This window comes from Zootoca vivipara, chromosome 3 (assembly GCF_965207765.1).
Source record: "Zootoca vivipara chromosome 3, rZooViv2.hap1.1, whole genome shotgun sequence".
Lineage (NCBI taxonomy): Eukaryota > Metazoa > Chordata > Lepidosauria > Squamata > Lacertidae > Zootoca > Zootoca vivipara.
In genome coordinates this window covers 23,411,060-23,435,277 of record NC_142586.1, presented here as the reverse complement: position 1 = coordinate 23,435,277, position 24,218 = coordinate 23,411,060, and the positions used below count along the sequence as shown (strand labels likewise).

Sequence of the window (24,218 nt, the reverse complement as noted above, 5' to 3'; positions counted from 1 at the left end):
TCCTTAACCAGGATAGCTCAGTTGGTTAGAGCATGGTGCTGATCACGTCAAGGTTGCAGGTTCGATCCCTATGTGGGACAGCTTCATATTCCTGCATTGCAGGTGGTCAAGATGATCCTTAGGGTCCCTTCCAACTCTGATTCTATGTAGCCAATGTTTGTTCTCTGGCTACAGACCATAGTTAAGGGGGAGAAAGGTTAACTATGATCCCACCTTTGGACAACAAGCTAAGCCAGCCTTAATAGTCATGGCAGTTAGGAATACAGCCAACTAAAAGTATAACACTGCACTTGCACATGGATAAGTGTACAAATTCCTGTGCTTAGTAACAGTACATAATGGATATACTGATTATGGATATTGTTTTATTTCATGCTGAATTCTAGGTAGATCATCGCGAAAATTGCACCTAACTCAAATGCCTTTTTGTTCTGTAGTAAAATAACATGAATAACGACAAAGGAAATTATACCTTTGCTTGGTCACACATTCATTACTTAAGCATAATTGCTGCTATTTATAGTTTCACTTTACTATGCTTCACTTCCTCTCTGGTTTATCGTGTGAGAAAGTCGCAAGAGAGAGAGCTGAGGGCTGCAGAATTCATAAATCACACATGCAAGGTCAGTTATCATGGAAGCAGACCTTCAGTGAGATGCAAAGGCTGTGTACAGACAGTCTAGTTAGGGTAATTACGGAGGAACGGGTTGTTAGGAGAGGAGGCAGAGCTGCAGGATACTTCCCTGAATGGGATCTTCCCTGCAGGACATTGGCTTATAGAAAGTCTCCTTCTTCTGTGTTTTTCCCCAGAAGGCATCACTGGGGCAGAAAGTTTCAATGCTTCTCTGACTAGGTGAATTGAGGGAGCATCGAGTTAGCATATCACTCATTAGCAATGCTCCTCCTGTTGCTAGGATAACAGTTCATTTCATTAGCAGTGGGGGCTGCTACCTTGGCTTCTTTCTTGCAGAGATCTTCCCTGAACAGATACCATGGACTTCTGTTTATGCTTTTACAAAACCCCAAAGCTGTGCCTTTTCTTTGCCATACATGGGATTTGGCCATAGAATTCTGCAGAGGGTCCTAAGTGCTTTAAAGTTTCTTTTGTCTTTCTCTGGCATCTCATCATAACGGATACTGCTCAGTTACATTGCAAAAGAAAAGCAGAAACTGCAGAGTATTCCCTTCCTATACCAGAGCAGCTCATTTAAATCAAGGGACAAACACTCAATGGATATCACCTAAAGTTTATATAGATGGTGTAAATATATGTGTGTGGGGTGGGGGTGGGGCGCGCATGTGTAAAGAACAGCATGGAATTAATAATGTGTTCACTTTGAAACTGCACTTGTATCTTCCCATTAGCTGAACAGATGTCCGAGAAACAATACATGCCTCTCAGCAGCATAATGCCTATCAGTGGAAAACAAGTCCTGAAAGTTCAAAAGGATGTTATAATCAATGGTGTCAAAGATACTGACATGTTGTAAGTTTATAGAAAAGATTAAGGTGAACAACAGAGATGGAGGAGCACCCGGGATCAGATAAGGCTATAACCTTACGACAAGCAATCTGTATTGTGTGCAGAAATCTGGAACCTGTCAGGAATATTTGAAGAAAATAAAAGATTATTTAGAATGAGATAGCGAGAATGCCAAAAATAGATCACTATCTCAGGCATCAGAATGAGAAAAATGACTAAGACTAGCAGGGTCATTTTGCATTGCTTGCTCACTGCCTAATGTAGAGAGACAGTGAGGAAAGCTTTATTTGTGGCTGTTTTGTGTGTGCTTTCAGTGTTAAAAGATGGCAAACACAACCTCTCAGTGTAGTGAAGGGGATTTTTTTTCCCCTGCCCACAAGCTATAGGAGAATGCAAATGCCAGGACTACTGTGAATTCCGTGCTCTGTTCCAACAAGCAACGCTGCTGCCGGCCAGGGGTTAGGATTGCATTTTCATTAACCTCAATAAATATTCCTTGTACTTTATAAACAATGCTTCCCCTCCCCTTCTTTCCCCTCAAAATAATTCACGACACATGGGAGCTATCACCTATTATGCCGTGCATAATTTTATACACTTCTGCTGCTCTTATCCACCTTTTCTCTCCACTAAAAAGCCCCCAACGCTGCAACTTTTTCTCATAGGAATGTTGAAAGGGTTCGTTATTTAGTGAGGGGGAAATACAGGGAAAAATGAATGTGTTTGTGTGTGTTGGAGGGGGGCTATGAAGGAGTTTAAGCCAGAGGGACTTATTTACGTTGTGAGCCAACAAATGTAAACAAACAAAGTCAGTCACTGAAGGGGGATTTTAAAAGATTTTGGAGATAGTGCCAGAAATTCCAGATAGTACAGAGGGGTATAATGTCCCCCCACTATGAGGAATTCTTCATCTAATGCAAAGGTAATGCAGTCTGAGTTGGGCGTTCCCATATCACAATTAAAGGGACATGATGAACGTCCCTGTGGAACACCCTCCCATCAGATGTCAAAGAGATAAACAACTACCTGATGTTTAGAAGACATCTGAAGGCAGCCCTGTTTAGGGAAGTTTAGGGAAGATTGATGTTTTAATGTATTTTTAGTCTCTGTTGGAAGCCGCCCATCATTATATTATTATTATGAAAGCTTTCTCACCTTCTGGTTCAATGAAAATTCGAAAGGGATTCCGGGATATGATGCCATTGCAGAGAAACAAATGGACATTTAAGGTTTGGGTTGTGGAAGAGGCGTGGCTAAAATGGGTAGAGGTGGAGCTTCAGCTCTCATTTACAGTTTGCCAGTTTTAGTCTGGTCATCATTGTTACCAGCCCTGAGCTTTGAGAGTAAGTGGCAGGATCATAAATGTAAACAAGGAAACAAATCAACTCCAGCTGGATTTTCCCAATGCTTACAAGCCATCAGCCCAGCTTCTTTTTCTCAGTGAGCTTAGAATCAATTGTTGGAATATTTTTTTCGTTACATATTTCTCTTTATGACTGTTGAGAGAAAAATGTCCCATAGGGTTGTAGTCAACCAACTTTTAGTCAAGAGTAGACCCACTGAAATTAATGGCCATGACTAACTTAGGTCCATTGATTCCAATAGGAGTAAATGTTAGTTGAATACAGCCCACAGACTTCTTCCATACATTTTCAAGCAGCCAGTCCCTTGGCTGCCAGGAGCAGGATGCAAATCATGTAACCTAACTCTTTTCTCTTTCAGATTACAAACCTTAATTTATTTGTTCCAGCTTTGTACCTCGAGATTCGGGCCATCGACAAAGGAACTGATAAGGTGTCCAGCCAGCGCTTCTCATATTTTGGTTCATTAGCTATGGGTGAAGAAGGTGACGATGGTGCCTGTATAGAATAAATGAGAATCAGTAAGCACAGTCTACTAGATCACACTGTGTAGGAAACATGAATATTAATCTGTGGATGTGCCCTTTCTCAAAATTAATAAGGCAGAGTATCATTGTTTGGGAAATTCAGAGTGCATTAAAAAAACACAAAAAACAATAATTTATGTAAAAATGGAACATTTGTGAGCTGTCTGAGCTCATTTTCTCCCCTATTATTTGTGCAGTGGTAACATTGCTTTTATTTCTGTTAAAAGCATAAGCCTCACACGTGACAGCATAATGTTTAAGTGATAAATAATGCTAATTTACATGTAGCAGACCTCTCAGAAGTCTTACTTACTTCAAAAGCACAATAAAGTAAGAGGATAATGTGATTGCAAAACACTGTACCTTGTCAGGTTTTTTTTATAAAAAAATTCAGAGATAAATAAAAGAAAATGTGCATGGCTATCTTGATATAAGGAACTATGAATACAAAGTTCTTCACGGGCACACCATGAGCTTTGCAACAAATTATTGTTTCTTTATTTACTGCATTTAAGAACATGAAACTACATGTAGCCTCTGCAAAGACAAATCATATTAACTACCTTGTAAATAAACAAAACTTGCAGAGATCAAATCTGAAATAACTTTTTCTGACGAGGCATCGTTATAGACACTATTTAGTACCAAAGTATACAATCAGATACATGAGCAATGTCACACAGAAGCAAACACCATATTGGCATTCCATTGGTAGGGTTTGTTTCAATTCCTGCAAGATGTTATGTGTCCATTTTTGAAAGCTTATTGAAACAAGGGTCAAATATCCCCATGCTCCTTCAGTGAAAACTTTCTTTCAATTAGTGGTTCCAGCTCCAAAAACAGCACCCCTCACAGATAATGAGTGTGCTAATAATGTGTTTGCTTTATAGCTGATAGCAATTTAAGAAGCTGCACTATTCCCACTGGTGCCTGAAGTTTTGCAAAGAATTGCAAAAGTATTGCTAAGCTTGCCAACTAAGAAAGCATCAAGCAAATAAGGTGTTTTCATGAGAAATACGTTGGCATTAGCCACGGAAGAAACACACAATATGTTGTGTAAATTGTAACAAGTAAGAATGTACAGTAACAACAGAGCATCAATTTATTTCATTTTGTAGTTTGCTCAATCCTAAAAGTTCCAATATTCAAAGAGGGACCATTTATCGCCTTGTTCATTCACCAGCCTTATAATGATGAAAAGTCTTGCAATTAATGGCTGGGAAGACGATTGATGAAATGTGGCATATTCAAAGATTTCAGAGTGCAGCAAAGCAGACATTTTCACATTTTACATAAAAGTCATTGCCATTGCATTGTTCTTCACTTTGCCACATGAGAGAGCATGACACTCAGCAAGAAAAAAGTGACACACCATGAAATGTATTATTCATTCAGTGAATTGCACTAAGTAGTACTAAGTAGAAAGGTGATAGCAATTGCACAATATGAAATACTTATTTTGCTTCAGATTAATAAATATGCTTATTAATCCATCCGTAATACAACACACACACACACACACACACACACACACACACACGCCTCAGGATACAAGCCTCTATTCAATTTATACCAGCTATAGAATTTTAATATTTGTTCTTCTGTCCTGGTAGATCTTTGATATCTGCTTGCTCCAGGCACCATGCACTGGCCCAATGTCACAAATACATCAGAGTAGTGTTGCATTGTGTCTGCATCATCTCACAGATTGCCCTGCTTCAGAATTTCACCCACGATGATGTAAGAGGAACTTCTGCTCTTCCATCACAGTTGGGAAACAAGCGCAATGCATCTCACATGACATCAGCAGTGACAGAAGTGGAAATTAACTCAAATAAATGCTGATTGGAGATTTTTGTTCCTGTTCAAAGCACTAGCACCTCCCTCGATATTAGAACAGAATTGTTCTAACAGTTTCCATCCTGAACTTTTTTTTTACTTAAATAATTATAAATATATGCTTCCTCCTAAATTGCAGAGTGACCAGCTCCTTCCTTTCACTTTATCATTTTGTCTTTCATCACACAGATGAAATGATTTTCGTGACACCCACAACATTTATTAATGGCTTAGTATTTTCTACGGTGGCAAACCTTTATGTTGGCTTTGTACAAGACGCGACATGGAAGTGTGAGCTACAAAATATGTGAATATACAGACTCAGACAAAACATGGAGACATTTTGCTGACTGAGGTGGAGCAGGAAATGGAGCCATCCCCCACAAAAGTCAGGGCCGGTGAAGTTATTTGGAACTTGCAGAAGAAAATCCCACAAGTGACTTCCCCCCTCCCTAGCAGTAAAAAACACAACACTAATAAGTCAAACACAATTCAAAGTGTTGTTACTGACCTTTAAAGCCCTAAACAGCCTCGGTCCTGTATACCTGAAGGAGTGTCTCCACCCCCATCATTCAGCCCAGAAACTGAGATCCAGCGCCGAGGGCCTTCTGGTGGTTCCCTCATTGCGAGAGGTGAGGTTACAGGGAACCAGACAGAAGGCCTTCTCGGTAGTGGCACCCACCCTGTGGAACACCCTCCCAGCAGATGTCAAGGCAATAAGCAACTATTTTACTTTTAGAAGACAACTGAAGGCGGCCTTGTTTAGGGAAGTTTTTAATGTTTGATGCTGTACTGTTTTTAATATTCGGTTGGAAGCCACCCAGAGTGGCTGGGGAGACTCAGCCAGATGGGCGGGGTACAAATAATAAATTATTATTATTATTATTAACAACGAAGCCTTTTATGATGTCCACAATTAACTGCCTAGGCAGCCACCTTGCTACCTACCTTATGATAGGGCTGCCCTTACTCAAATCTCAGACCATTTAAATTAACAGCGTAGGAGCCAAGGAATGTGTGAAATGTGTTAAACATCCCCACACTGCCATTTTCCCCAGTCTAAATGGCCTCCTCACTTGAAGGTACTATTTACTTCACAGGGTAAAGTATGCAGTGCCATATTCAGCTGAACTGTAGTTTTAGCATAAGCTGGCACAATAGGACCCCCACCCCACAATTCACAATTCACAAATTTGCTCCAGAGGGATGGGGGGGGGGAACCTCAGAAAAGGTTTAGAGGGCAAGCGAGGGGAGGGGAGGGGGAGAAGGTTTTATCTCGCAAGGAAAATATTTGCACTGATGGAACTGTAGCCTCAGAACTACGTTGAATACAACCCATAGTTTTCCTTAGTGGGACCAGTAACAGTTGATTGGGATAGAGGGAAAATAACACAGAGAAAACAGGACCGTGTGTCATGTCTGTGCTCAAAATCAGAGTCCCCCCATGTTTGCATTTACTTAAAGATAGAAGGCTCGGGAGATCGAGTTATGCCTCTCTGACATAAAAAGTCAGTGTGGTAAGAGAGTCACACTAGAAACTTGGAGGCCAGGGTTCAAATTTCCACTCAGTTATGAAGCTCAATAGATGACCTTGGAGCACACACTGTTATTCAGCTTAAAGCACCTTTGGTTCTCAGATACATTAGCAAAAATAGGTACTCCTACTACTACTACTACTACTAATAATAATAATTGATATGTTGCCCATTTGACTGCTTTCTCCCAACCACTCTGGGTGGCTTCCAACAAATTAAAACACAATATGACATCAAACATTCAAAACTTCCCTGAACAGCGCTGCCTTCAGATGCCTTCTAAAAGTCAGGTAGTTTATTTTCTTGATATATGATGGGAGGGTGTTCCAGATATCTTCGTTTGTATTACAGATCTTGGTTTGTATAACAGCAGGGCATAGTCTCTGACTTAATATATGAATCAATATTTATATCCAACTTCTATTTGGCCTAGACTGCACTCAACTTTTATTTGAGTTGAAGATAATTAACACTGAAATAATGAAAGTAGCATGAAAGAAATGTATCCATACACATGTCAGGCAATTAAATCCATTTCAAAGGGGACAGAACGTTACACCCCAAATAACAAGCGAACAGTTGAGATCCCTTTGCTACGAGAATTTAAACGATTAGCAACACAGGACTCATGAAAATGCTCAATTGTCATTCCTTGAAATGAATGCCTTCTGTCAAGGGAAATGTTTTTGCTCAGTAAAGCTAAAATAAATATCCAGACTTAAAATTAAATGAATTCACCTAGTCAAACATCAAGCTTTCAGTGTCTTTATTTCTCCAGAGAGTCAGTCCATGCAGAAATGACTAGCCGTCAAAATTGGAAACAGGTGCTCAACAGGGTCCCACCATTTACACAAGAATAACAAGGGCTCTGATAGGTTTGGCTAAGAGAGAGTGATATTTTCCCCATGGTTACATGGTGAGCAGTTCCCATGTATTTTCGTGCAGACAGAAAAGCAGGACAGAGTTACAGGCAACTGTATGTAACATGCAGCTTGGCCCCATTTTATGCTACCGGGAGATACAAATTGCAATTCAACAAAGCTGTTTGACCGGAAAGGTGATACACACAAGGGCTAGAGATTTCTTTGGCTCTCTTCATTTCATCCTGGAACAGTGATAAGTGACCCTTCAGTGAAAGTTGGAGTTTCTGGCATCAAATTTTCACATGAAGTTTCTGGCTGCCTGGGTCATCTCCAGCTATTATGAATTTAGCTTTCCATTAAAGCTAACACAACTGCTCAGTTTTTCAAAACTGCAGCTTGGATTTTGCTGGACAGGAGTCAGTCTCAGGACCCTGAATTATAGGGGTGGGGGTGGTGAGTTTGCTAAGCATTGTGGATACCTGCACCTACAATTAAAAGTGAACAGCAGAAGTTTCCACTTCTCTCGATTTTTCTTTTACATTTAATATCAGAAGTCCACGTCCTGCTTGCCACAGTGGAAAATTAGATGCCTCCAGGAAACCAACAACAAGCACAACATGAAGGCAACAGTCATTTCCCATTGGGTGCCCACCCCATTAACTAGTATTCAGCCATGCTGCTGGGGCCAGCATCAAGGGTTTGTATGGATGGGCATCTCCCAAGCCTCCCTACTGTAGGAGGAGCCACCTGGTCCTGCAACAGTGAGAAGGTAGGCTGACTGAGGGAGAGGTATCCATGAAATGTGAGCCATCCAAGGACTCCACAAAACCTGGAACTGACACTGTACACAGTTTCTGAATCTGGAGATTCTATCTAGCCATTATGGCCAGCCGCCATCAATAGACCTCCATGAATTCCCTTGTATAGCCAAATTCCCTTATATGGCCAATGCACCATGGCACCATGTTGCACTGAAGTCCAAAGATCAACCGTGCATTGCTTGACAAAACACCTTATTTTATCTGCCCTGAATCTCGTACCTTCATTCAACTTCTGCTTGTGGCAGTGCCAGAACACTTTCTCTTGGTTGAAGTAGCTACCATTTCTACCTCAGAATGCCTTTGGAGCAATGCTGTGTCGTGAGTCATAACACAGGCTCATTCCAAGGGTCTTCTATGGGCAATTGGTGGCCACCTTGCCGTAAATTTCAGCCAGATTCTGATACAAACTTTAACTAGCAGTGACCTATTGGGAAAAGTTGGAATCTGTGTTTAGATATTACGCCACTGTAGTCAAGGCAGGGGTGGGAAAGAGAGAGAAGAGGGACCCTGCAATTAAACAAAACAAAACAAAACAACAGCAAAAGGCACACTGCTCAAAACAGAATTAGAAACAGAATGAGAAAAACAATAAAACTTTTTTTTTTAAGTAGCAGAACTAATCAGATATCCTTTCTGCAGCAATGTGCCTAATGCTTACACGAGGAAGAAGAAAAGAAACTCATGGGATCACGGTCAGTTAGAGCTGTCAGCTTTTCATATTCTTATGACAAATGATTTGCAGTACTTGGGGAAGTTTCTGTTTTAGTTCTGTGAATGACTGTGAAGCTCAATAGAGAAAAAAAAGTGAACAAATTCCTTATGTTGTTTTTAGTAATTTTAGTAATTTATAAAGATCCAATTAAGGCTGCCTCTGGATGGAAGAATCAACACATAGCCATACATTAGAAATTCAGATTCCTAGGAGTGGAAATCTTTTGCAGAGTATATTGAAAATAATTGTGTACAGTTGACAATACTGGCAGTATTAAAGTCCATGCAACAGTATAATAAATGTTGAAGTGATGTAAAATAGGAAAACAGAATTAGATGGATATATCCAAATATGCAGGAATGGTGGGAAAGTTAAGTGAACCTTGGAAGGGGAGGGAGGGAAGTCAATAAATGTATGGTATAATAAAATATGTTTAATTTGTAATGTAAAAATTGAAAATTTGGGGGGGGGATTGATATTCCTGAAATACTTATTTTGTCTAGTGACAATGAATACAAAGATTACAATCCTTTCTTGTACAGGACTGAACAAGTTTAAGATTCTATGAGAAATGCTTTTACCACCTGGAAGCTAAAATGCGACTTTGCATATAATTAAGATAGCTTGCATATTATTTCCATGGATATGTTCAAAGGCAAAACTAATGGACATTTCCCAATCATTTTGGCAAACGTCTTACTCTGAATTAGCTAATCTGCATTAGGGGGGGGTCAGTCCTTGAAAAATATTTGCCTACCGACTGAGAAATCATAAGATCTCTTCCACATTCTTGCTTATTTTCAACTTATATTTGCAATGAGGATATTTTATATTCTCAAAACTCTTAGCAGTTCCAGTGGAATTGGGATTAGGAAAGAGCTTTGTTTTGTATCAGGTACTAGCAATATTTTAAACATATGGAGGTCAGGAGTAGAGCTAGCAGGTACCACCCTCAGCCCCCCTCCACACCCTTTGACATACCCCCCCCCACAAATCCTGTAACATTCCCATACCAAAGACAACTTTGTCAGTCCCTGATCCTCCACTGCAACACCTGCCTATTTTTTTTATTGCAGGAGTAGGGATCCTCTAAACCAGGTCTGCTTTTTCTTCTTCTTTCTTCTTCTTTGGCGATCACTCATATCCGAGTAAGATTGTCTTCCATAAACACGGTTTTAACAATGGGTCCGTAAGTGACTGTGGAGGCCAATTCTGGATCCACACATCATTCCACAGTGGGGGACATTGGTTTCCAGGCAGGAGTTGATCACGGTGTGGATTTGCCAAGTGTGCCTTCCTCTTAGTGGTTTCTCCCTTTCGTCCTGTGTTTGAGCGTCTTCAGAGCTCATGACACCTTTGGTAAAGGCTGTTCTCCAACTGGAGCGCTCGCAGGCCAGTGTTTCCCAGTTGTCAGTGTTTAAGATTTGCCTTAAGACAGTCTTTAAACCTCTTTTGTTGACCACCAGCATTACACTTTCCATTTTAAAGTTCAGAATAGAGTAGTTGCTTTGGAAGACGATCATCAGGCATCCGCACAACATGACCAGTCCAAAGAAATTGATGCTGAAGAATCATTGCTTCAACACTGGTGATCTCAGCCCTCAGCCTAATTTCATGGGGTTTGGGGAGCCCAGGGGGAGGGGAGGTGGCTAGATGATGGAATTGGCTTTCTATTAGCTCCACCAGTTGGAGGAGGAAATGGGGAGGCTCTACATGCATTCTACATGCATTCCCCCTCCTCCTCAGGCACAGTTAACATTTGGCAGTGACAAGCTTCACAACCCCCAAGCTCTAGATGTAGGACTTATTTTACAACCATGAATTTTGCTTAGGGAAATCGCTGTAACTCTGCGGTAGATCATCTGCTTTGCATGCAGATATCCCAGGTTCAATCACTTGGCATCTCCAGGTATGGCTGGGAATGTCCCCTGCCTGAAAACTTTGGAGACCTGCTGTCCACCAATGACAACACTGAACCAGATGGACTAAGAGCAGAAACACAGGCAGTTTCCTGTGTTTCTAGACACAGCCTTCTTCTGGGTGTTCACTGCTTCTTCTGGATCAGGGGAATAAATTATTAATAAAATATTGGCCTTTAATATCCTTGATTAAAAAGTAAGCTTTTTTTTAAAAAAGGGGGGGGGGGAAATCCGATTGAATCAGTTTGTATTAAAATGGTTTATATCAAAAAAATAAACAGTGAAGGAAGTTTTTAAAACACAAAAGAAATGACAGGGATATGTATAATATTCACATAACTCTACATCTAATATAGACTGATTTTTATGTTGTATTCATATTTTCCCTTTGTTTCGTTGATAGCCTTCACTGCCAATTTAGCCATTCATTCAATTTGCTTTGCTTGAAAAGTGGAAGCCTTTGCAGAAGTGTGGAATTTTTTTTATAATTGTGCCATTTCTGTAAAACCAGTATTTCTATCGAGCTCAAAACATCTGTAGCAGACACAAACCCATCCTGAATATCGGCGCCTATTCTTGATAATAACCTTAAATACAGTTAATCATAGCATTTCTTCAGTATGCACAATAATTGAAAAGAAATCCTGGTCATTTCCTGTGAATAAACATTTTACTTTTAAATTCCATTGAACATTGTGTCCACAGGTGTCGTTCCTGCCCTGTTTCAGAGAGGCAACGAGCCTCCAAGTCCTAAAATCTTTATATGATCCCCTTTGATTCATTCTCTCTTCTCTCACCTTGAATACTATTAATCATCTGGCTGTCTTTGGCCTTTCCTTTTCACATCTTGATCCCAGCACTCCTTTCAACCATTCCACATCTGGGCTTTTAAGCACTGGCTATAGCGCTGAATGTCAAGGTTTCAAAGCTTTGATTGTCATCCTTCCCAATTTATGCTCAGTACAAACTTCTCCCCTGTAGTCCCATGTCTTTAACAGCCTATCCTCACACAGCCTTGTGACTCTTATTCCTTTCCAGAATATTGTCTGACAGCTTCTCCCTTGCAGTTCTATCTCCCTCACTTGTTCTGTGGTCACCTGCTACGCAGAAGGCAGCCCCCTACTGAGGCAGACCATTGGTCTAGTAGCTCCATACTCTCTAATCTCCATGGACTGGCAGCGGCGCTCCAAGATTTCATATGTCTCTTCTAGTACTACTTGGAGATTCCATGGATTGTCCCTGAGACATTTTACATGCAAAGCATTTGTGCTACCACTAAACTGCAGCTCTCAGTGAAATCCATCCTTCATGGTTTCAGCTCATCTCCAACCACTCTTTTGACAAAGCTCTCCTTTAACCATAAAAGTTTGTTGTTGTTTAGTCGTTTAGTCGTGTCTGACTCTTCGTGACCCCATGGACCAGAGCACTCCAGGCATTCCTGTCTTCCACTGCCTCCCGCAGTTTGGTCAGACTCATTTTGGTGGCTTCGAGAACACTGTCCAACCATCTCGTCCTCTGTCGTCCCCTCCTCCTTGTGCCCTCAATCTTTCCCAACATCAGGGTCTTTTCCAAGGAGTCTTCTCTTCTCTACTTTGAGGTAGCCAAAGTATTGGAGCCTCAGCTTCAGGATCTGTCCTTCCAGTGAGCAGTCAGGGCTGATTTCCTTAAGAATGGATAGGTTTGATCTTCCTGCAGTCCATGGGACTCTCAAGAGTCTCCTCCATAAAGTTTATGGTGCCAATAATGTAGAAATTCCAAATAAGATACTCAAGCTTTTCATAAACTGCTAAAGTAGTATGTGCTGATAATAGAACTCCCACTGCTAAATTCTACCAACAAGTTTCAGGTATCAAGAATTTTAGGTGTGGTTTTTTCCCCTTTGTGCCCCACAAACCTCCTCTATGGCTTCTGCAGGTGATACACAACAAATACAACCATGTTTTCTGTATAGTGATTACAATTCATATGGGGTAGCCAGGCCATCTGAAGAAGCATCACACCCTAGCTTTAGACTCAGTAGTCCTCTCATCGTATACAGTCAGTTGTCTGCCTGTGCTAAGCTCATGACTGTGTACACTACCTAAATGATGTTTTCTCAAACTATGTTGTGAGTGTGTGTTTGTATATGTACATATACATATAGCACAGGGGAAGCCAACCATTGGGTTAGTACTTCTTCAGTCAAAGTTGTCACATTGCCCTCCCCTGACTCAGAGGACTCTGCCCTAGGTAACCACAATTAATCCACTCTGTAACTGCTAAGGCAGGCAGACCCCTTTAAATGAACTGACTTAATGAAATATTGGAAATAATAAATGAGGACAGAGTTAGCAACTGAGGTAGAGCTGCAACTCTTATTTAAGACTCTGTCTGAGGGTGTCAGCTGCTGAAGCAACATCTGAGCTCTGCGCTTATAGCAGGGGTCAGCAAACTTTTTCAGTAGGGGGCTGGTCCACTGTCCCTCAGACCTTGTGGGGGGCCAGACTATATGGGGGGGGAGAGAATGAATTCATATGCCCCACAAATAACCCAGAGATGCATTTTAAATAAAAGGACACATTCTATTCATGTAAAAACATGCTGATTCCTGGACCATCCAGGAAGGCGATTGGGTTGGTTCCAGCCCCTGGGCCTTAGTTTGCCTACCCATGGCTTATAGCAGGGGTCAGCAAACTTTTTCAGCAGGGGGCTGGTCCACTGTCCCTCAGACCTTGTGGGGGGCCAGACTATATGGGGGGAGAGAGAGAATGAATTTATATGCCCCACAAATAACCCAGAGATGCATTTTAAATAAAAGGACACATTCTACTCATGTAAAAACATGCTGATTCCCGGTGATTGGGCCGTATCCGGGCCCGAGCCTTAGTTTGGGGACCCCTGGCTTATAGAGTCTTGAGGTTACCATGGAGCTGTCCATGTTACCATTGAAGTTTCCCCTCTCTACTTTTGGGATTGGGGACGCGGGTGGTGCTGTGGGTTAAACCACTGAGCCCAGGACTTGCTGATCAGAAGGTTAGTGGTTCAAATCCCAGCAACAGGGTGAGCTCTTGTTTCTCGGTCCCTGCTCCTGCCAACCTAGCAGTTTGAAAGCACGTCAAAGTGCAAGTAAATAAATAGGTACCACTCCGGCAGGAAGGTAACCGGTGTTTCTGTGCGCTGCTCTGGTTCGCCAGAAGCGGCTTAGTCATGCTGGCCACATGACCCAGAAGCTGTCTGTGGACAAACGCCGGCTCCCTCGGCCTACAGAGCGAGATGAGTGGGCAACCCCAGAGTTGTCTGTGACTGGACCTAATGGTCAGGGCTCCCTTTACCTTTTACTTCTGGGATTATGCTCAAAACAAAACGAATATGACTATCTGATGCATCCTCACTAGACTTACTGATATCTGCAAAGTGGTTTAATATCAGATGCCTGTCTTTAGACTGCCAAAGGAGATGAAACAACTGTTTTTGAATTCCTGTGTATCTGGTGGAAAACTGGAAGTGAGATTTCAGCACACGAGCTATTCTTCAGGCACCAGCTGTTGCTAGCTCAGCTGACAGGACCAGGGAGGTAGGTTTGGGAGGATTTCCATTTCAGATGTCAAACATTTATGTTATTAGACAAAAAAATGCCCAGTCTACATAGATATCAGTATCATAGTTACAGCTGTTGAAATGAAAATAAAGCTTAAGCAATATTCACATTTTTAAAGAATCAGGTGAATACAGGACCTGGTGTGATAAACTTTGAAAATGTAACAAGGTGCTCTGTTTCCACCCCCCCTTTTTTAAAAAACCTGGTTGAATTTTGGGGGAAAAGAATGTACATGAAACAAAAGATACTGCACTATTTCACTGAACAGATGACATTTCCCAGGAGAAAAAAATTGCTGGTAACTGACATTTCTAAACTTCCTTATCTGACCATTTGATCACAGTTCAATCTGATAAATGCCACCTCATGCTTGTGCTTTCAACAAACCACCTTAGAAGCTGAAGCCACTTTCATTTCCAGGCATTTGAAATCTTGGCTTTTGATCTTGAGGAAATAGACATCTTCCACTTGTTCAAATCTTTTTGTTTCTGATGAAGGAAGGTTGTGACTTTTCTACAGGGCCAGATAAAATATGAAGTATTTTTGCTCCAGTTCTTCTCTCTCTCTCTCTCTGGGCACAGGGGTGGGTGTGTTCACCTATATCTGGCTTCTCAAATGCAATGGAGTTGGACACAGAAGACTCCTTTTCATTGATATATGAAAGACAATGTCTTTTAAATTTAGTGTGCTTTCTTCTCCACTTGCTAATTGGGTTTCAGCCTGGGCTTCCCCCACCCCTGAATCACCAGGCCTTGGTAAAGTATACCCATTCTCTCCGCTGCATGCTTGGCCCCTGTGATATTCTTTCTCCTTCTCCTTCTGCTCCTCTTTTAATGGCACCTCACTCCAACTCTTTGAACAATTTTCCCCTGGACATTTTCTCAACTATTCAAAGAGTCCCAATACAACTCCGATCTAGGCCTCTTGCACCCACATGATCTACTCAGACCATTACATGGTACTAGAATAAACATTATTTAAATTTGTTGAATGGCATTAGCCACATTTCTTCTCCTGAGACTCAAGTCACATAAACTACACACGCAACTAGGCAAAGTGGTATAAGTCACTTACTGTATTTGTTGAGTTTCCATTTAAGTGTAAACCGCTGTCAAAGAGAGGGGAGGACGTGCCACTGCTGTGATCACTTGAAGGTCCAGGGGAACCTAAAATGCAGCATTTTTTTTTAAAAAAAGTGTTATAATTTCTTTCCATCAGTGGAAAGTTAATGCACATGATTGAGGAAGAATTGCAGTGTATATGTACAAAATTGTGAGTTCATCCAAATATCTACACCATACTGTATATATCTAGATCTATATCATCTATATTTATATCTATATGATTTAACTCTAATAGTTTCCACCATGTTCTATACACTTCTTAGCATTAAAAACAGAAAAAGCAAATAAATAAATAAAAATGAATTGGATGGTAGTCTAAATTTCTAAACCAAGCTTATGAGATCAAAGAGTTTTGCAGCAGATACACATGTCAATCAAATGTATGGGATGGCATTCAGTGTTGCTCAAGTGGACATGTGATTCTCCCCATGCTTTGCCTACTAGACTGTGCTGAAGCCAGGAAAGCAAAGCAGCGCCACTCATGTGGCCCCACCAGTTGCTACCCAGATCAACTATTCTCAAGGAAGAACTGCCCAAGGAGTTTTCTGAAACCCAACTGGTGATGTAAGGAACATCAAACTGATTTTAGAATTGGCTTAGAAGTCTCCTCCTATGTGAAAGCTAATTAGTCTACTCCTTTTTCCAAAACCTTAAAAGTCACCCCAGGTTGAGGTGTAAGAAGCCTATCGTCTCAATGAGCTGAGCCTCTGGGTGTATTTAAACATTTTAAAAGTTATTTCCTTTTCTTCTCCAAAATAATTTCTAATCATATTCTCTCTCTCTCTCTCTCTCTCTCTCTCTCTCTCTCTCTCTCACACACACACACACACACACACACAGTATTTGATTTCTTGCAAGCAGGACTTCTTTATGGATTATATGCCCTTCTCTGTCCATTATTTTGTGCAGTGACTTCTCTATAATAACCCCTTCATTTCCTCCAATTCTGACTCTTCTCTCAAGAGTTTAGCTCTTCTATCATGCTCTAGCTCCCCACCAATAAGCACAGTGCAGGGGAGCACACACTACCAGTAGAAAGCGCTCAAGGGAGGAAGCAGCTCAGGAAGCAGTATGAATCTTTTCATGCAAAAGGTCTCAGGTTCGAGCTCAACATATCCAGCTATGGCAGGGAAAAGACTTTTGTCTGAAACCCTGGAGAGCCACTACCAGCCAGTGTGATTGGCAGTACTGAGCTAGATGGACCAAACGTCAGTCTCTCTCTCTCACACACACGAAGAGAGAGAGAGAGAGAGAGAGAGAGATGGATCTGATCGGTGAGTTTTCCCCCAGGGGATACTCAGGGGTATGCCGTACCAGCCCCTTCCCCCCCTCCCTTTTTGGTTAAAAAGTGTGACACTTACTGGAACAACTTCATGGTGAGTACTGACACCTATTTTTCTAGAAAAAAAAGCACTGTCTCCGATTCTTGCATGGATGCTCTATTATTTATTTATATAAAAATTAGTTGTATGCCACTTTTTTGGGGGGGCATAGCCCACTCCATGTGGTTTGCACAGCATAAAGACACAGTATGAAAAAAAATCGCAATAGCAGTAGCATTAGTCAACTAAAAAATAAATAAATCTTGCAGACATAGAAAGCTGTTTTAAGACTGACAAGCTTGTCTAGCAATGAAGTGAAGGGAGACTAAAATAAACAGATTTTAATAACCTGCTCAAAAGTTTGTAGTATTGCATCTCTCTCACTCTCGTACATACACAGACTTGTGGGAGAAAGAGCAGGGCATAGAAAAAGACTTCCTTAACACTTTTTAAAATCCCTTCCTTAAAACCATTTCAATTGCATTCATATTATGAACTCCAAATTATATTGTTTTGAAAGCTGGTTTTCCCTTGCTAAACCACTGACACCAAAAATTATTCTTTTTTTCTTATTCATTGTTAGATAGAATGGCATAAGTAAAAATAAATAAATCTAGTGATCTATTTCATTTACAGAGAGTGCACTTAGAATCTTTTTTTCCCTAAATAAACTGCTTGCAATGGAAAATACTTCAATATTCCAAGCAATAATAGCAGTGACGGTAAGACATGACATCACCCTTCAAATAGTTTTCAGATCACCTCACAATCCTGACATTTACAAAAAAATAATAATATTCACACCTCTAATCAACATGAAGCAGAGAATGATCTGGAAAAAAATCTAGAATCTCGACAATCTTAGATGCTAAACTGTTTCCATCTTAACATGCACACATCTGCCTCCAGCCTTCTTTCTGGCTGGGTTATAATCTCAGTTTTAACTTTAAGTATCTTCTCTCTCCTAATAAACTTTAATACAGCCAAAGATGACTTATTGCTAAACACAAAGAAACTTAGTAATCAATCAGTTTCTTCATCTGTTGATTTTTTTTAAGAAGACACATAAACCAAAAATATATGATTTATGACCCAAGAAGCCCAATCCGGACTACAGGGCTGATACTGTGTTTGGCAACTGTCCTGTTTTTGTACTCTACTTCCGGGTAGAGAGCACACATGGCTAGTGGGATGTGTTCCTCTTTATGGATTGTGCATTGCATTGAAGTAAATACTGAATATATCTTAGACGTACCCAATTTTGGGTGAGATCAGTGTTGCTAGATTGGCTCCACACTTGCACCATGCCCACCTCGTCCCTGCCTCCCTCCTCCCCCTCTAGATACTGGTAAACAGCAGTGACTCAACCAACCAGAGCTTAGGTGCCCCACCAAACTTTCCACTTTTGGCTGAGACCCAAAGATCATTTACTTGGTCAAAGGACCTTACTTCCAATGAAAGACACTTCAAGACCACAATAATAGAAAGAAAACAACAACTTAAAAACACTATTTCTTAAAATGTATTAACAAAGCCCAGAATAACAAAAATCCTAGAGTCCAATAGATAACTGTAAAACAAAATATTTATTTCCACCACTCCTTAAACTTGGGGATCCTCTTACCACATATTTATATGTCACTAACTAAAATCAGTATTTCCATTTGCACATTACACCGTTAGCCTCAATAAAATCTATAATGGACCCCTAATTTCTATACTTTCCTGGACCGCTGATTATAAATTTATGTATACATGACCCACAATAAGTAGTAGGGCTTTTCTGGTCTAAGGATCTGTACATGTTTCAAAAATATGCCTGAGAAAATGATCTCTCTCCCTCGCTCTCTATGGCAGTGGGTATGATAGAACTTTCCCCAATAGTCTGCATTTGACTACTTTCGGTTAAATCAGGAATTTATGGGTGCACACTGCCTACACACTGCAGTATTTTTACCTTCACTGTTTTCATAAGCTTCCCCATCTTTGGCAGTGAAAGCTAATTAGTGGGCTCCAGTCTAAGAAACTTCCTGCACAAATCAAATTCTGAACCATTTTTAAATAGCTGACATGGCAACCTGGCTCCAATTTAACGGAATGATTATGATTCTTAGAACATACTTGTTAAAAAAACACGAGTTTGATGCAATAATTACATTGAACTCAGCTATATGCAGATAGCTCCTGTTAGTTTCAAAAGCGCACGGAAAATCGGAGCGCTGCTGCAGCCTGATTCTTTGCATGTGTGCAGGAGTGGGCAATGGCCCACGTGGCTGTGCTATGTTTATAACTACAGTGGAACCTCGGTTTATGAACACCTCGGTTTATGAATTTTCGGTTTATGAATGCCGCGGACCCATCTGGAACGGATTAATTCATTTTCCATTACTTTCAATGGGAAAGTTCGCTTCAGTTTATGAACGCTTCAGTTTATGAACAGACTTCCGGAACCAATTACACCCATGCTTCAGTTTATGAACGCTTCAGTTTAAGTACTCTACGGACCCATCTGGAACGGATTAATCCACTTTCCATTACTTTCAATGGGAAAGTTCGCTTCAGTTTATGAACGCTTCAGTTTAAGTACCCCGCGGACCGTCTGGAACAGATTAATCCACTTTCCATTACTTTCAATGGGAAAGTTCGCTTCAGTTTATGAACGCTTCAGTTTATGAACAGACTTCCGGAACCAATTGTGTTCATAAACCGAGGTACCACTGTACAGTTATTACTTAGGTGGGGCTTATCCTCTGAGTCTTTCCTACCCAATCATACTGCTCTTCCTCTTAGGGGCCAGTGATTGGGTGAGAAAGACCCATGACACCAGCCCCGCCCATGTGGGTTACAATATTCACACATGTATCACAGGAAAGTGGCTTGCTTGCATGCATGCATAAACATATATAAACATTAAATAATATAGCATTTCCATTTAGAATCTTTCTTCAACTAAAGCACTCATGAATGAAATATTGTTTGTGTGCAACTGTCTGCTTGTTATGAGAAATATCGCAGAGAGGAAAGTGGTTTGCTCAGATCCATTAATTTTCCCTTACCCAATGGGAGCTTTAGAAATGATGGAGCTTCCCTGAGGTACTGAACAGTGATGGTAACTTCATCGCCAGCATTTCGCAGTAGATGCACCTGTCAGTGTGACAAATAACAGCTCCTTTATACCAAAGAAGAACCAGCCACAGAGAGCAAAACAGTGTACATCAAAAAAGCCACATCTTGGTAGTTTTGTCAGGAATCCAATATTCATGCTTGCTGCTGGAATGAAGAATATATTGAGGGTTAGACCACAAAAATATAAATGACAAAGAGAAGAATATCTACAATAGCTGGAGAGTCTGAAAAAAAAATTAAAGAGGGAGCTGTGTTCGCACAGTGCAAGGTGGCCAAGTGGGAATGACATCCTTTAAATACAATTCTGATAATACAATTAGAGTTAATACAATCCAATCAAAGTTAAATACTTAATAATCTCCTAGATTTCAAGCTGGTAGTGGAGGGGAGGAAATTAAACACATGCTTATCTCTTTTATGCAAATCAACAACCTTAACTTTTGCTGCATTGTGGAAATTACGTTCTTTATGGCATAATTAGTATTATTTACGTGTCAGCAAATGTCATTTGAAACAGGAATGTCTTCATGTAACCCCTGAGAGTGTGTAAGAGTAATCTGAATGGGAGTTTATCAAGACGTGTATTGTCTAAGAACCACAGACAATTCACAACCTATGTCTAGTGAAAGACATTCGCCACTACTATTGCAATCTAAAGGTAAAGGTAAAGGGGCCCCTGACCATCAGGTCCAGTTGTGTCTGACTCTGGGGTTGCTGCGCTGATCTTGCTCTATAGGCCGAGGGACCCGGCGTTTGTCCGCAGACAGCTTCCGGGTCATGTGGCCAGCATGACAAAGCTGCTTCTGGCGAACCAGAGCAGTGCACAGAAACGTCGTTTACCTTCCCGCTGGAGCGGTCCCTATTTATATACTTGGACTTTGATGTGCTTTTGAACTCTAGGTGGGCATACACATCAATAAATATCTGGAATTATCTACCCAATGAAAATTTGGAAAAAAAGAAATGTGAGCATGCCTAGGTGCCAATCTTAAATTGAAAAAGTGGTATATTTACTTTGATCAGCTACAGTGGGAAGAAGTTCTGGAATTCTAGCACACAGAATTATTTATAAAGTAATTGAGTAAAAGTACAGACATGCTAGATTCCACATTGGTTTCATTGCACCATCTTCCAGTCTATCACACCATATCATTAACTGAAATTATTACCACTAAAAGGTAATGACTAGAGAAATGCAGTATCTGGTTCTTGCAGTGTGATATCTATAATGTAAGGGCCATTGAAACTCTGTGCTGAACTCTGTGATCAATGTTAAGCTCTCCATCAGCTTAGTAGTATCATAACTTGTTTTTGCACATGCCAGGAGATATAAAGCGAGGGATATAACTCATGGTTGAACTAGCCACAAATTATCTATTTTGACTGACTGTTCTCTAAAGCAGAGAGCCTTTCTAGTCCTGCTACTTGAAATCCATTTGATGGGAGTCTCAGGTGAGATACCCACACAATGAAAGTTGCTTCCAGTACCAGTCACCACACAGAAGATGATTAAGGTCCAAAGAGTTCAATGTTGCAGAAGACAAGTCTCAGTAAAACAGTTCTGGATGTAGATATATACATATTGTAGACTTTTGCAGACACAGATGTATACAGATACATACGTACAAAGTATCACCACTGCTCCAAATAAACTCCAGCAATTCAATATGTTAGCATCAACTAACATAATAACTATAGGCTAACAGACTCCGACTACTGAGCTGACATGCATCAATCACAGATATAGTTGGGGACTGGGCCATTACCATAGCAACTGGCTTGACTGACGTTGCACCTGTGATTAGCTTATCCCTGGAGTCATTTACATCCATGAAGAAAATTAACACCCCCTCATGTCCAGTTACTCAAACACCTTTAACTGAAAATGGCCAGGGACTGAATCCTGGCCCTTCTATGTACAAAACATGAGATTTACCAATAGGTCAAAAGCCCTCTCCAAAACTAGAACTGCCAGGTAATCCAACCCAGAGGTTCCCAAACTCATTTGGCCTATCATTCCCTTTTCAGAAAAATAAATACTCAGCACACCCTGGAAATCTACCTTCTTTAAGCGAACAGAAAGATGCAGTGACAAATTTGCATTCTTTTATGTTACCTGTATTTCTACCGATAACTTCTTGAAAAACTAGTTAACAAGAAGCTCAATCCTATATATATGTTTACTCAGAGTTAATAGTCTGATTTGCCCCAGGGCAAGCTGTGATCCACTTCCTGGGCCTGGGTGAAGCTGAAAAGGGTTCACCCAAGCCCGGAAAAACTCCTTGCCTGCAGCCCAATAATTGGATCCAGGAGAGGCGTTGTCACCCTCCCGCAACGGTGCCTGACTTGGCGGTAAACATCATTACACAAGAGATGAAACATACATGAACGGTTTTTCAAAATTTTCTTCTTTTCTTTATGTTTCCACTGCCCCCTTATTTTTATTCAATCCCCCCAATTGCACCTGAGGCTACTACAGCCATCTGGATCATTCCAGCAGCAGCACCCCAGGGGGTGGTATCGCCCACTTTGGAAAACACTGATCTAACCAGAGGGGAGGAAAGGATCCATTCTTCATATGAGATGTGGTGTTTGATTCAGACTTGAACCACCAAAACCTCCCATAACTTCAAAAGAGGTTATTATCTTATCTGTTAAGTGCTGTATGTCTGAGATATAATTTTCAATTATATTAAGAAATGAAATTATTTGTTTCCAAAATGCTCTCTTCTGGTCAATATTTTTATATATACTATCTATCTATCTATCTATCTATCTATCTATCTATCTATCTATCTATCTATCATCTATAAAATAAAGTAGTCAATTTGTTGTAAAATATTCAATGTAGAGGTTAAAAAAATTGTTGGTTGAGTTTTTGCCCATGTTTAAATGAGAAGGTATTTATTTCCTAATCTTTTTCAGGGTGGCAAACGTGTCTTCCTGAACTCTATTAATATCCACTTTAGGGTTTGGAATGAATTGATGTCTTCTTTCCAGGCTAGCCACATCAGGTAATCACTTTGCCCCCTATCTACTAATCTGCATGATAATGAAGCTTTCAAAGCTGCATCTGATGCTTTTAAGTTTTTGACAAAACTGTTTCTAATTCTGAAAGAGTAAATGGATTCACAATTGCTCTCCAGATCATTTGTTGAATAATCAAGAATATTGTAACAATGGAGGAGGAAAATCCTGTTAGTATGCTATAGCAATGAGTTATAATTTTATGGCAAATCATGTCACTCGTTCCAATTTTATCAGTTAATGGAGAAGAGTTCTTTTTTATCATTTGCAACCTCTGTTCTGTATAAGCAGTATTAATAAACACAACTCTATATTCGTTTAAAAAGAGGTCAACCACACAGTATTTTCATATTATCAGGATAATGTTCTGATCCCAATTATTTGGTAGCTACAGGTGGTAGCCGTGTTAGTCTGACATAATCGAAACAAAATAAAAAAAATCCTTCCAGTAGCACCTTAGAGACCAACTAAGTTTGTCATTGGTATGAGCTTTCGTGTGCATGCACACTTCTTCAAGTAGGAAGCGGGAAGGTAAACGGCGTTTCCGTGCACTGCTCTGGTTCACCAGAAGTGGCTTTGCCATGCTGGCCACATGACCTGGAAGCTGTACGCCGGCTCCCTTGGCCAGTAAAGCGAGATGAGCGCCGCAACCCCAGAGTCGTCCGCGACTGGACCTAATGGTCAGGGGTCCCTTTACCTTTTTTAAGGTGCTACTGGAAGGAATTTTTTTATTTGGTAGCTGTTGACCCTGAACACCAGGATGATGTGTGATGCATCCAATGATCATAGCATATTTGGATGGTCAGCAAACTTGGTCATCTTAGGAATATTTACTGTGTTCTTACACCCTGGTGTTGCCTCTGGAGACACTAGAAGATTGGTTTATCATGAATTTGGATGATGTTTCATTCAACTTTCTGTTGCAAACGTGGAACTTGAATTCTGAGTGGGGAAAGTGTCAGAGAAGTGGTGGAAACAAAGT

The 24,218-nt window shown here is 40.6% G+C and overlaps 1 protein-coding gene across 1 annotated transcript in view; it reads right to left on the bottom strand.

Moving 5' to 3' along the window:
- SNTG2 (syntrophin gamma 2) overlaps nt 1–24,218 on the bottom strand; it is a 120,169-nt gene that overhangs the window by 60,036 nt on the left and 35,915 nt on the right. Inside the window, exons 6-8 of the mRNA XM_088665607.1 lie at nt 20,140–20,227; nt 15,712–15,803; nt 3,215–3,342 (exon numbers count right to left, since the gene is read on the bottom strand). Coding sequence (XP_088521733.1) covers nt 3,215–3,342; nt 15,712–15,803; nt 20,140–20,227 — 308 coding nt within the window. The remainder of the gene's footprint in view (nt 1–3,214; nt 3,343–15,711; nt 15,804–20,139; nt 20,228–24,218) is intronic.